The 12,718-nt window shown below is 32.8% G+C and overlaps 1 protein-coding gene across 1 annotated transcript in view; it reads left to right on the forward strand.

The window, feature by feature from the left end:
- The first annotated feature begins 1,153 nt into the window (after positions 1–1,153).
- Positions 1,154–12,718, forward strand: part of LOC128998122 (thyrotropin-releasing hormone-degrading ectoenzyme-like) — a 37,445-nt gene continuing 25,880 nt past the window's right edge. Inside the window, exon 1 of the mRNA XM_054424121.1 lies at positions 1,154–1,292. Within this exon, the coding sequence (XP_054280096.1) occupies positions 1,214–1,292 (79 nt within the window). The 5' untranslated portion in view covers positions 1,154–1,213. The remainder of the gene's footprint in view (positions 1,293–12,718) is intronic.

Raw genomic sequence — 12,718 nt, forward strand, 5'->3', positions numbered from 1 at the left:
GGAATGTCGTGGGGATATCCCAGTGGGATATGGGGGATATCCTCTGTATATCCCTCAAAGTCTTCAGAGTTTCCTGGGGAACTCTCCCTGGGATATCCCTATGTCCGCCTGAATCCTGTTCCCTGGGATATCCCGTCAGGATATCATAAATAAAAACACAAAATAATAAAGATTTAGTCTAAAAAGCACACTTATTAGTTTAGTATTTTGTTGATACCCTCAAAATAGTAGGGAACCCAAAATGGCACACAAACATTCATAAACATAGTAACTTCTATGATATGGTGCGTTGGTGTTGGGGGTTCATATTATACCAATTTTGAAAAAAAGCTATATTTTTTTCACCAGACGGGTTTTGAACCAGACGCCTTCAACTTATCTTACCTCTGAGCTATATGTGATTGTTGAAATTTTAAGTTTTCAAGCAGTTAAAGAGGAGCCGACAGCTGCAATGGTCACAATACTGAAATATTTTTAAAATCGAAAATAAGATTAAAATCCTTTTTAATTACGTTTCTCAAGCACTTTTCACTAGACTCACCGAGCTATTAACCTTCTAATATACAATATAGTTACTTATTAGGCACTTCTGCAGTAAGTAAAGTAAACATAAGACGAGAATGTCAATATATTATTAAACCAGAAAAATCGGGGGTCAAAGTCAATGGATGATAAATGAAAGTCCGGAGGAAAAAAATTTATTAAGATAAAAATCCTAAAAAGGAAGACAGTTTAGGTACCTCTTGAAGCTTAAACTCATTCTGAATTTCGCAAACGGTAAAATGAAGGAAAGTAAATTATGCAAAATATTCAAAGCGCATTTCTAAATAAGTTTTTGTAATTGTCAATATCATCTACTGAAAATCCGTTAAGCAAATGACGTATTGATGCTATTCGGATTAATGCTGTACTCAAATTACCTCCACTCATTATCATTATCCACAATCACCGCGTATTCGGATAAGTGCTTCTCGATTTCCAAATATTTTGGAATGTGAACCCAAACGAGTAGATCAAATATCGCTCTATGCAGCATAATTGTGTAAGATAGGGATGATAGTGGACTCTATTGTGTGGAGCGCCAGTGTGGTGAGTCATGGGGGCTCCGCCACCTCCAAGCCAACAGTGAGAGCTCAGTCAGTCGTCTACCATGCGGTCGTCCGGGTGGTTCTTGGTCCTCGCGCTCACGGTTCAATCCCTTCGCTCCCAATTGATGTCTGGAGAGTCCACACCGACTGCCTACCATCTGAAGATCGATGCCTCCCATTTGGATTCTTCCGACAATTTCACTGGTAAATGTATATTTTAGTACTACTATTACAGTAACTACGTTATAAAAATATTCATCGGGTAAACATACTGCCTTAAGGATTAACCATCCTTATTAGGTAAAAATAATTTTAACGCATGTTTGACCGGTAACGTAAGAGAGCATTGATGAATTTTTCTTATAGGTTATTTTACTAAATAAAGATGGTTTTGAAGAAATTAAATAAATATTTTTGTAAATAATCCCTGGTATATACTGTGTGATTAAAGAATAAAACACACTCTGAAATAATACACCCTAATAAACGAGGAAACAGCGTAAAACTAAAACTGGGTATCATCACACTCGTATACTTAACTCCCCGTATACTTAACTCACGCCAAAAAAGCTTTAGATTTTACTCTAAGATAAGAAGACTACTTGCCACATTAAACGTTGAAAAAACTATATTTTTCTAATGTCTAATTGTTAATGAAATTTGTATTAATTTATTCAAGTGTATATACCTTTTGAAAATTGGATTAGATGGCACTTGACCATAAGTTTTAAAGTGTTCAATCTTTTATGGAATTTAATTATTTCTCTTCAATTTAATTCCAAAAAGAAATACTAGTTTAAAGGCCGACAAAAGTTCAATGCATTTTGATCAAAACATCTTTTACTATTTTGTCTTAGGACGCTAGGCACGAGCCCGGGATTGTTTATTTTATTTTATTTTATTTATTTCCCAACGGTTTACACCAGTTTAAAAGAATGGATACAATGTTGTGGATGTGGTTTTTCACATTACTTTAGGCTAGACCTAGGGGTTGCGGCATTATCACTTGGATAAAATCCATTGGTGATTTGATGGGATTTGAACCGCGGACCTATTGGACCGAAGTCCCGTGCGCTAACCATTAGACCAGATCGTCCCCCCAACATCTTTTACTATTAGGCCTAGGCCTACAAGTTGCAAACATACAGTCAAAAAGAACAATGTAATTCAATTAAAAACACACACAGAATAAATAATGATACAATGCAAGACAGAACTGCACATTCTAATACTAAATAGATCTAAACAGACTAAACTTCTGCTCTTAAAAAGAATTCCAAAATGTCAACAAGATGATTAACAAATCCATACTCAAGTTAAAATTATTTTGCAACTTTTAGCGAATTAGGCCTATACTTGATGTTAATAAAGGGGTTAAAATTGTCTAATTAAATAATGCAAGCTAGTCGGTGAAATAACGAAACTCTTGCTATTTAATATAAATCAACTACTTTTAATTGTGCTTGGTTAACCTAGTATAATTGTGTTTTCTTTATCAATTATTTACTTAATCAGTGGTCACACTGCTGACCAGTTGATACAAATGCATCTTTCGAAACGATAAGAATACAAGAGTTCAGTTTTCGTTTTTGTTATTTGTGTAAATAGAAAAAAAGTATTTCCGCGAAAACGTTGAGAATACATTTCGATATATTTTCTTCTACGTTTATTACAAACTACATTCGATTATTGATTTATCGTTGGATTATTTATTTAATTTCAATCGTAAAAACAATTATAAAGGATATAGTTTGCATTAGGCATATTTTAACTAGATTGGAATATTTAAATTAGAAATTAGCTAGTTTGATTCATGTTTAAGGGTATTTCTCTGCATAATATTATTTTAGCTATAAACAAATATATTTTTTACATTAAAATTTTAATACTAATCCCCTTAAATGTCGTTCATAAACAAAACTACAAAACTGTTTGAAATTGTTCTGGTCATTAATTATCGTCATGGTTACAAATAAAATACAGTAGTGTTTGTTTCAAGCGCAAACAATAGACTGTAAAAGCATAACTGACTCAATTCAAATGTTTGCAGTATTTCCATTTTAAACAAATATCTTGATCACGTTTCTTAACATATTTTATATTGCTAATGCTGCTGTGTTACTTAAATTCACATATTCAGATTTTAACAACTAGACTATTAATATACGTCCTGTCCTGCCTTTCGTTTTGAATAAACACAAAATTATTTGATTTAATTTTAATATTATATAGGAGTTACATAATTTAATCTATTTTCCTTTAACAAACTAAATCTACTCTCATAGAATGGTCACATTTTTTATTAATATTTTTAAATATTAAAAATTAAATAAGTGTAGTGACAAGTTCCGAAATGTAAAAGCGAACAAATTTGGGTTTTTAAGGTATTTAAGGTATTTAAATAGCTATTAGATCAAATAAAAAGTTGACAAGCGTCATTTAGTGTGTTGGAATGGATTCAGGGACGGTTAACAGTGGTTTACATTGAGGATAGAGATACAATACTTTTCCAAAGAAGTAATTGAACATCGTATGCAAAACATCAACTTGGATTTCACCCCTGAATTGGTGACAGTTTTCTCGCTGCAACAGGCTAATCGGAAACTACGGCAGTCATTTAAGATATTTAGCGAATTTCTCTATGGGGCAGTTGCTACTACGGTAAGACTTAGACCCGGCACCAATTTAATTTTTTATTTTGATGTCCCCAGAGGTCAAAACCCCTATTCGATAAAGATTTTATATATGTATCGTACCGAAAACACGTTTTACTTCCCTGAGCAGCAAACCTACGTACTCGTTAAATCTAATGGTACTTTCGTATACGGAGGCTACCCATATACCCGCTGCGGCGGTTAGGTTAGGTTTGGTTATCATAATTTCTTTATGACTCATCTGGTATATAGTTCGATTCATAACGAAACGAGAAAAGTCCTACAAATATATTTATGATAACCCAACCTAATCTAACCGCCGCAGCGCGCTGTAAAGTAAGTGGCCTCCGTATAATACGAAAGTACCAATCTAATTTTATTTAAATAGGGAATAAATCTGACAATTGTCAGGAAATAGTGTTATATTATTCAATGCTTTACTCACAATGGAGGAATGTACTAATGATTTAAAATGAAACCTTCCTATTGGAAATGGTAGTTGTATCGGCCTATCAGTAAATTAAACCGTCGTTGTTAACGGCAGTTTAATCGTTTCATTGTGTTATAATGAGTGACTGCTCGATCTTCATGGTGATCTAGCCCATCAAATATTGGAATAAAAATCAATTTGCGATGAAAATCAGATCTGTTTGATGCTAAATGTTTCAAAATCCATTCCAACCCTCTTAAAATACTAACTCTGATTGAATAAAATTTTCTGTATTTTAAATCCAGTTATCGGGGATTTTTCTTATTTTATATGAATCCGTGTTATAGCTCTGAATGTTAAAATGGTCTATGGAGCTTGATTGCACAACAGACTATTATGACTTCAAAGTTCGTGTCAATAAAATACGTACAAAAAGTGCAATCAGTAATTTTTCAAAGGAATCTCCAAATAGGTGAGATGAATTTTCACTCAAAAGTTTACTTTGTCAGTGCAGTTACATCTAAGTTTAAAAGTCTACAAGTTTAACGTGGTTGGACTGATAATTAAACACTGTCTTTTACGGAGAAAGGAAACAGTAGACCGAAGAACAACGATACTATGACTTATAAACTCATTAGGTTGGTAATTCTGAGCCAAGTATGGGTCAACTTCAATTTTTCTCATATTACCGTTGAATGTTCGGTTGGTTAGTAGTAACTGGAAAATGCAAGAATTTTTTGCCGGAAGGCAAGTATTCAGAGCTTAGGTTAGTTTAGTCAGTTATTTTATGTTTCCGGCAAAAAGATTTGTGTTTTAAATACTGCTAAATGTTAAAAATATCAAAGACAAGACTTAAAAGACGATTAATAAACTGATCTGTATTTAACAAAGGGAACAATGACAATATTTACAATATTTTAAATAAAGAATAAAACATATGTTGTATGTATCAACTAATTATTCAGAAAGACCATGGCAGGCAATAAATTATTACAACCTAACCAAACCAAACCTAACCTAACCTAACCTAACTGATTTGTAGCGGCTGATATTGAATGACAACGTGGAACGGCCTTTGACCTTCAAATAGTCACCTGCTCCGAATACTTGCTTTCCGGCAAAAATTCTTGCATTTTTCAGTTAATACTAACCAAAAGAACAATCAACGGTAATATGAGAACATTTGAATTTGACCCATACTTTGCTCGGAATTACCATTAGGGTGATTTTCGTTAATAAACGCTAAGATTCACTATAATACTTCGGGATAAACCAATCTGTTGAACAATTGAAAACTCAATTGGTCGGAAAATAAAGAAAGTAATATTTTCTCGTTACTAGAAAATACTAAAAAGAAATGTTGTACTGAGTAAGGTTAGTAAAGTAAAGTTGAACTTAACTTCCTAATAGGCTACAAAATCTCACAATAATTTCAAATACATAAAATATAATCGATCGCAAAAAGACTAGCCATGACTTGGTTTTCATATAGGGGTTTCATGGTAACACTTTTAAAGGTTCAATAATTTAGGATTTTTTAGGTTCCATAGAGAATTGTCCGTATGAGTGGAACCCACAAATACAACATTTCTTTGACGTCAATGATTGTGATTAATCAATGTACAGTATTTGTTTAAGGATCACTGGCCACACGCGTCGCCCGGATCGGGTTTGACGTTTGACAACACACCCTAACAGCTGGTTTTGAACCCTTCACCCTCCCGATTAGAGGCCATTATTCTTACTTAAGAGGGGTCCTGGGGTTTTCCGTTACTGTTACAATCGCGCATGACATTTATCTGATTATCATTGCAAACCACTCAAAGGGATGGTCCATTTCACTAAACTACTCCATGTAATGATGATCAAAAAGGTTTTGCCATTGTGTTAGCGACAAAGAATGCATAATGTTCTGAATTCTAATGGATTAAGACTTTCCCTCATATGATTTAATTTTTGGAGAAGTATGAGTCTGGGATGGATAAGTTTCTAATTACTTATCGATTATTTACTTCGTATATTTTAAAGGAATGAATTTAATTCACTTTTAAAGGCCTCATAATGGATATGGCAAAGTAGACCTCCGTTCAATTGTAAGCCCTAAAACGTGTTTCAATGTGTGATTCATGTTGGCAATTTTTGACTGCACTGATGTCCATAAAATATTTATCTTTTATTTTGAGGTGGATTTTACTGTTTTGCATTCTCTTTCGTTTCCACCAGAAAAGCAGTGCCGCACAGTCAGAGTTTTGTATTTGGTTGAAATAGTTGTTTAGTTGGTTAAGTAATAAGAAACAAATAGCTCATACTAATAAAACACAGATTTCTTTTGCATGTACAAATGATAAACAAAGAAACCCTAGTACTTAAGCTGGTTTGAAACATCTTAAAATTGTCATCAATAGACCAGAAACGTGATATACAATGGACTATGTTTGGTTTAAATTTGAACATTTAAAAACTTTGTTGAATCGGGTATTTCAAGTTACCTGAGATTTTGTTAATATAAGAAAGTAATAGTGTAAAAATACTTAAGATATGGTACTTTAACTTGTCTTTAAATTAGAAGCTTTCATGCTTCATTTTCACATTTTATATGATTTTTTAATGTAATAATGTAAGGTACTCTCATGAAAATGTTTTACACCCCCACCCCCGATTTAATCCTGCGGGAGCCTTTGCTTGAAGCTGAGACACTCTTGAGCAATTACATCAAATTGCAATTGATTTTAGCGAATTTCCCTATAGGGAAGTAGCTATTACCGTAGGTGGCACGGTAAGACCTAGACCCGGGACCGATTTACTTTTTCATTTTGATGTCCCCAGAGGCCAAAAACACTATTCGTTCAAATTTTTATATATGTATATATATATAGACATATATATATATGTATATATATATATATATATATATATATATATATATATATATATATATATATATATATATATATATATACGTCCGTGAACGCGATAACTTGAGTAATTTTTGTCCGATTTTGATGAAATTTGGTTTAAAGGTGTAAAGCGGGATACACTTGAATGAGTTCGCGAACCAGCACGATCGGACCATGGGAACGGGGCTCTACGGGGGGTTTTATGGGGTAAAAATTGGTTTTTCTCACTTTTGACCCTCAAAACACAAAATTTCCCAATTTCTCTTTAGACCTTTTTAAAGAGCTTAAAAAAACAAATAATTTAGTATATAAAAGTATTTTTGTTCAATTATTAGTAACGGAGAAAATTTAAAAAATTGTAAATTTAAAATTCCCATGTTATTCTTATGGAGAATATTGTCAAATGTTGTAGTTTGCTTGTTTATGAATATATTTTGATCAAACTTGGCAAATTTATTTATTTTGTACTAAGCTATCAATATTTTACTCAAAAACACACTTTATTAGTTTCCTTGTAGCAGCAAACCTAGGTACTCGTTAAACCTAATGTTATTAAAATATATTTCACTGAAAATCAATTCAGACAAATGGAAATTCGCTTAGTCGGCAGGTTTGCTGCGGCGGGGGTATTTATATTTATTAAAGATGATACAAATGTATGTGACACTCTAAACTGGAATATTTATTATGTGACTGCTTGACTCTTGGAGTCTCCCGCGGTGACTTTTCGATGTCGAGGTCCGTGATTTGACCTTAGACATTGTAGAGGTGTCAAGGCACATGCACATGGTTGATTGATAGCTTATAAGGACGGAAGGCCTTTCTATGAAGACCGATGTAGTTTTTCAGTAGAATAAAGAATGATGATTCAATATAAACTGTATTTAGATATTTAAAAGCCTTTTGCCAAATAGAATCTAATTTCCAAGAAACATAAAAGGTAAAACCTGATATTTAATTTCAAGTTAAACTAACTATCGAAACCGGTGACATTTTATTTCACAATATTATATTGATTTCACTCAAGATTTGTTGTTCACTGACAATGTATTAGTATTATTAAATCCATGTAGACATAAATAAAAGGATAAGTAGATTTTATTAGCTATGCAAACTATTATATTTATTTTGCAGTTTTCCATTGTATTAAATTGAAAGCAGTAAAGTAAACTTTTAAGAATAAAGCTTAAACTTCACTCACTCTCCAACTTTTTACCAATCATTTAACCTCTAGTTTATTTTTAATGAAATTAAATAAATATATCTTTTATTTTAATGGGCAATATATATTTTATTTATTTTATTATTACTTTATTTTATTTCATTTCATAAAAACAAATATTTATATACATGTTTTACAGAAAATACTGCAGAAAATGCTAGCGCAAGATGTTCGAGAATAACAAACTAAAAATGTGCCTTGATGAACTTTTAGTCGAATTTAAACTACTGGGCGATCTCTAGTTTTATGCGTAGATAAAAAAAATCTTTAGTTAGCTTCGTCCCAGAGAAAATTTTAACTCAATTATTTAATAAGACAAAAAGAGATAGTTTGAATAATTCTAAAAATAATTTACTTTTAACTCCAATAGCCAAAAGGAGGGCCTGGTTAGTAGTTAGCTCATACTAAAGTATACAATTCCCTATTGTCCTTTAACGGATCATTTTACTAGCATATACCTTTCCTAATCTGCCGATAAGTGAGTAGAAAAGCAATTAGGTCTAAGTTCAAAGCGAAACCGTTAACATTTTGTTGACTGTGTCTACATTCCTAAACAGTTTTGCCGTTTGTAGAAACAGCTGTTTTCTCTGTTCTGCCTCTGCCAATCAATACTGTGTATGGTGTGCTGCAAACTTACCTCCCAAATAATGCTAATAATGCCCGTGCCGTTGAATAAACAAAACATTAACATTTCTATTTTAGTTAAGTTTCAAGAACGTTTGCTCTTTGGTGTAAATATTGAAACGGGTGAGTTTTGTGTAAAATAATTGGTTGACAAGTCGCTAGATGATGCAATACAACTTTTTTGGATAAAGGAATTTCGAACAATATACAGACTGTCCCAAAAGTCCCGGACCGGTTTAATATTTTCTTAACGACAACAGATAAATCAATAAGATTTGGTACATCAACACCACACCTAAGAATCTACTTTTTTAAGGAAATATCAATTTTCTGTCATATCATGGGGACGTCCCGCAAGGAGTCAGAAGGAAATCTTAAATAGAAGCATAGATTGACATGTACATAAAATTAAAGGTCTTTACTAGCAGAATATAATGCCACAAATTTGAACTCAAGCGAACAACCGAGCCAAGAATGACAGTGGTTCAAAGATTAATTTATTTGCATTGCTATTATACGCTTGCTCCTCACGGGGCACAGCTCTAGGAATCGGAAGAAAATTGTTAACGTAAGCAAATGTCGATATGCACATCAAATTAAAGGTCTTCACTAGTAGATTACAATGCCGTAAATTCAAGCTCAAAAAACGCCTGAGTAAAAAATGGCAGTCGTTCAAAGATTCAAAATGGCTGATTCAAGAACTCTTTGAACGGCTGCCATTTTTTACTCAGGTTTCCGTTTGAGTTCAAATTTGCGGCATGATATTCTGCTAGTAAAGACCTTTAATTTGATGTAAATGTCAACCTATGCTTCTATTTAAGATTCCCTTCTGACTCCTTGCGGGACGTCCCCATGATATGACAGAAAATTGATAGTTCCTTAAAAAAGTAGATTTTTAGGTGTGGTGTTGATGTACCAAATCTTATAGATTTATCTGTTGTCGATTAGAAAATATTAAACCGGTCCGGGACTTTTGGGACAGTCTGTATATTAAGTTTTCACGCAATTATTCAACCTGATATTTACGGGATTCATGTTAATTTATCACTGTGCTGTAATGTCTCTACATTTAAAATAATAAATTCGTTATTAACCCACAATGTTGTAGAACGATACAAATAGGCTAAAATAATTTAGGACGTGATTAGTTTTATTTTATGTAATTTTTTTGGGAGTTCACAGTATTAATTTGTCCATCAAACCTTCAAGTGGGATGATTCAAAGAAAAACATAATATCTATAAGACATTTGTATTATATGATATACATAAAATCTGTAACATACCTAAGCAGATTTTGCACCCTAACCTGTACAGTTACAAAATAAACATTATCAGCATTCTGACATGTACATTCTCCTTTTCGCTCGCAAACAACCCTTATAAGCGGTGGGAGTAACTAGGATATTTTATGGTGAAAATCAAAATATTTGCAATAACATCTTAACCGTAATTTGTACAGAAATGGTCGTACTATTTTATTAGAGTGGAAAGGACTATACTACATTTGAACCTAAATTCGAGCCGTTTTATGAAACCCCAATTATCTGGTTTTTATGACATTTTTGTAGGAAAATTTCCATAAAAAATAAATGAAATGAATAACGCATGTAGATACTATGGTTAAATTCCCACGTTTTTTATCTAATCAAAATATTACCACATGTGTTGTCTAAAGCACATCCACAAATGTACATACTTCAAAAACCACTTTTTCGTTTTCAGAGTACCCAAAACGGATATACCCACCAAAGACTCAAACTCGAAAATGTTGAAGAAAACAATACTTTCTGATACTATGTGTAAGGGGTAGAAAGTGAAAAATAAGAAAGTCAATAGGTTGTTTGATATATTTTAACACAACTCCAGAAAATGAGTGTAGACATGATATCTGGCATGTAACCTATTTATGCGCTGTCCGTTGAGAGCTCCCACATTTGCATAATATTCTTAAAGTTATTTTCAATCCACTCTCATCCCCCTCAAAACTCCCCCTCTCTTTGCTAATGAAGAGAAGGGTTCGCTAATCTATCAAATTACAAACAGCCCCATATTTGTTGCATCATATTTTTCACGGTTTAAATTAAATGGGCGAAGATTTTTCATAAATAGTTTGTAAAGAAATAAAAACTTACATAGCATTCATTTATATCCTGCTTGATTAAAAATATTATACATCCATATGAAAGTAAATCATGAAATAATTAGTCTATTCCTTCAAAACAAATTAATACAAAATGATACATTTTCTTGTAACTACGTTGCCACATTATCCAGTACTCAACAGTCTGTATTTGGCTATAAGAAGTGTACCTATGTGCCAGTAGGCAGTGCCGTTATGTCATGTGACTCCGTTATGCCTATTGCCTATATGTCAGATGTGCTTTGAATTATAACTAGGGACGCGGCTGCGCATTAAAATGGGACACCGCCGTGACGATTGGTTCAATCTTTATAACTTACTGCATTTTGAGGATGAATTATAAATAACAAATAGTCCTCGATGTATATTTGTGGCTTGCTTTAGTTTAGAAACAATAACTATAACCCCAATTTCTGTAGAAATTATGGTCTAAAGTTACACTGCGAGGACAGTACTATCATTGACTATACACAGAATAGACTTCCCATGTAATATGAAAGTTTAAAGCCAAGAAATAGATGAAGTTCAGGACCATCTCACCAGAGTTTACTAGTGTATTGAGTTGAATATTAATAAAAACCAATGCAGTATCATAGCAAACAGCTGATTGAATTATCACTTAACACAGAATATTGTCATTAGTTGGTGACCATCTCAACAGATTGCACCACGTTTTTTGGCTTCAAATTTTTACATTACATGGGAAGTCTATTCTGTGTATAGTCAACGGTACTGTTCATTGGTATTGAACCTGTACAAAGAGGCCTTCTCGGACGGTTTATAGACTCCAGCCATTGTCAACTTCCGGAGTGACTAAGACCAGACTGAGTGATAAGAGATAACGATATTTGTTTCCTAATTTGATTGTCACATTGATAAATCGACACCAGTTCAAATCGACCACGTGTTTATCTAATTGTCAAACTGGCTCTGTTATTGTTTGGCAGGTTTCTTTGTCTTCTTCTCGAATAGTAGATCACATCTATGGGATATTATTATGTACAGAAAAAGAAAATACTGTCACAAACAGTTATACAATTCATAAAGGTGCGTCACAAACTTCAGGGGCTGATAGTACTAATCAATCTGAACAAATAAGTTCATATAAACATAGGTTGAAAAAATTTCGTTTAACTACTAGCCACCATTTTGTATTTTTTACAAAACAATTTATATCTAAAAAATCAGCCATATTTTAGTAATTTAAGTTTTTAAACGGCCGCAATTTTGTTATTTAAAATAAAATTACATAATTATTTTTTGTATTGCCTCTTGACACGGAAAATGTGTTTTTCTCACTTATAAACTTCGTCCATAAGTGCAGGATTTTCCTAAATCAAAGCTGTTCCTCATAAAATAACCTCAAACGTTAGAGTAAACACTTCGTAGAAACGGATCAGTACAAATACTGTAGACTTCTTGGGCCCCCTGTATCAGAGGCAACATTTGAAACGTAAGACAGTCTAGCACTAGAAGTCCAGATTGAACTCAATGTGATTTTTTTCTACAGCTTTTTAATGGGGATTTTAATAAAAATAAATATTTTTAAGATACCTTTTATGGTTCTATATTGCTTACATTAAAACCGCGCCATTCATTTAGGCAAATCCTATATTAGAATGTGTCAAGGAGATGGGGATGTCGATTTTATATTTGGTTGTT

This window comes from Macrosteles quadrilineatus, unplaced genomic scaffold (assembly GCF_028750875.1).
Source record: "Macrosteles quadrilineatus isolate MER2022 unplaced genomic scaffold, UCM_ALF_1.0 Scaffold_7__1_contigs__length_78375512, whole genome shotgun sequence".
NCBI lineage: Eukaryota > Metazoa > Arthropoda > Insecta > Hemiptera > Cicadellidae > Macrosteles > Macrosteles quadrilineatus.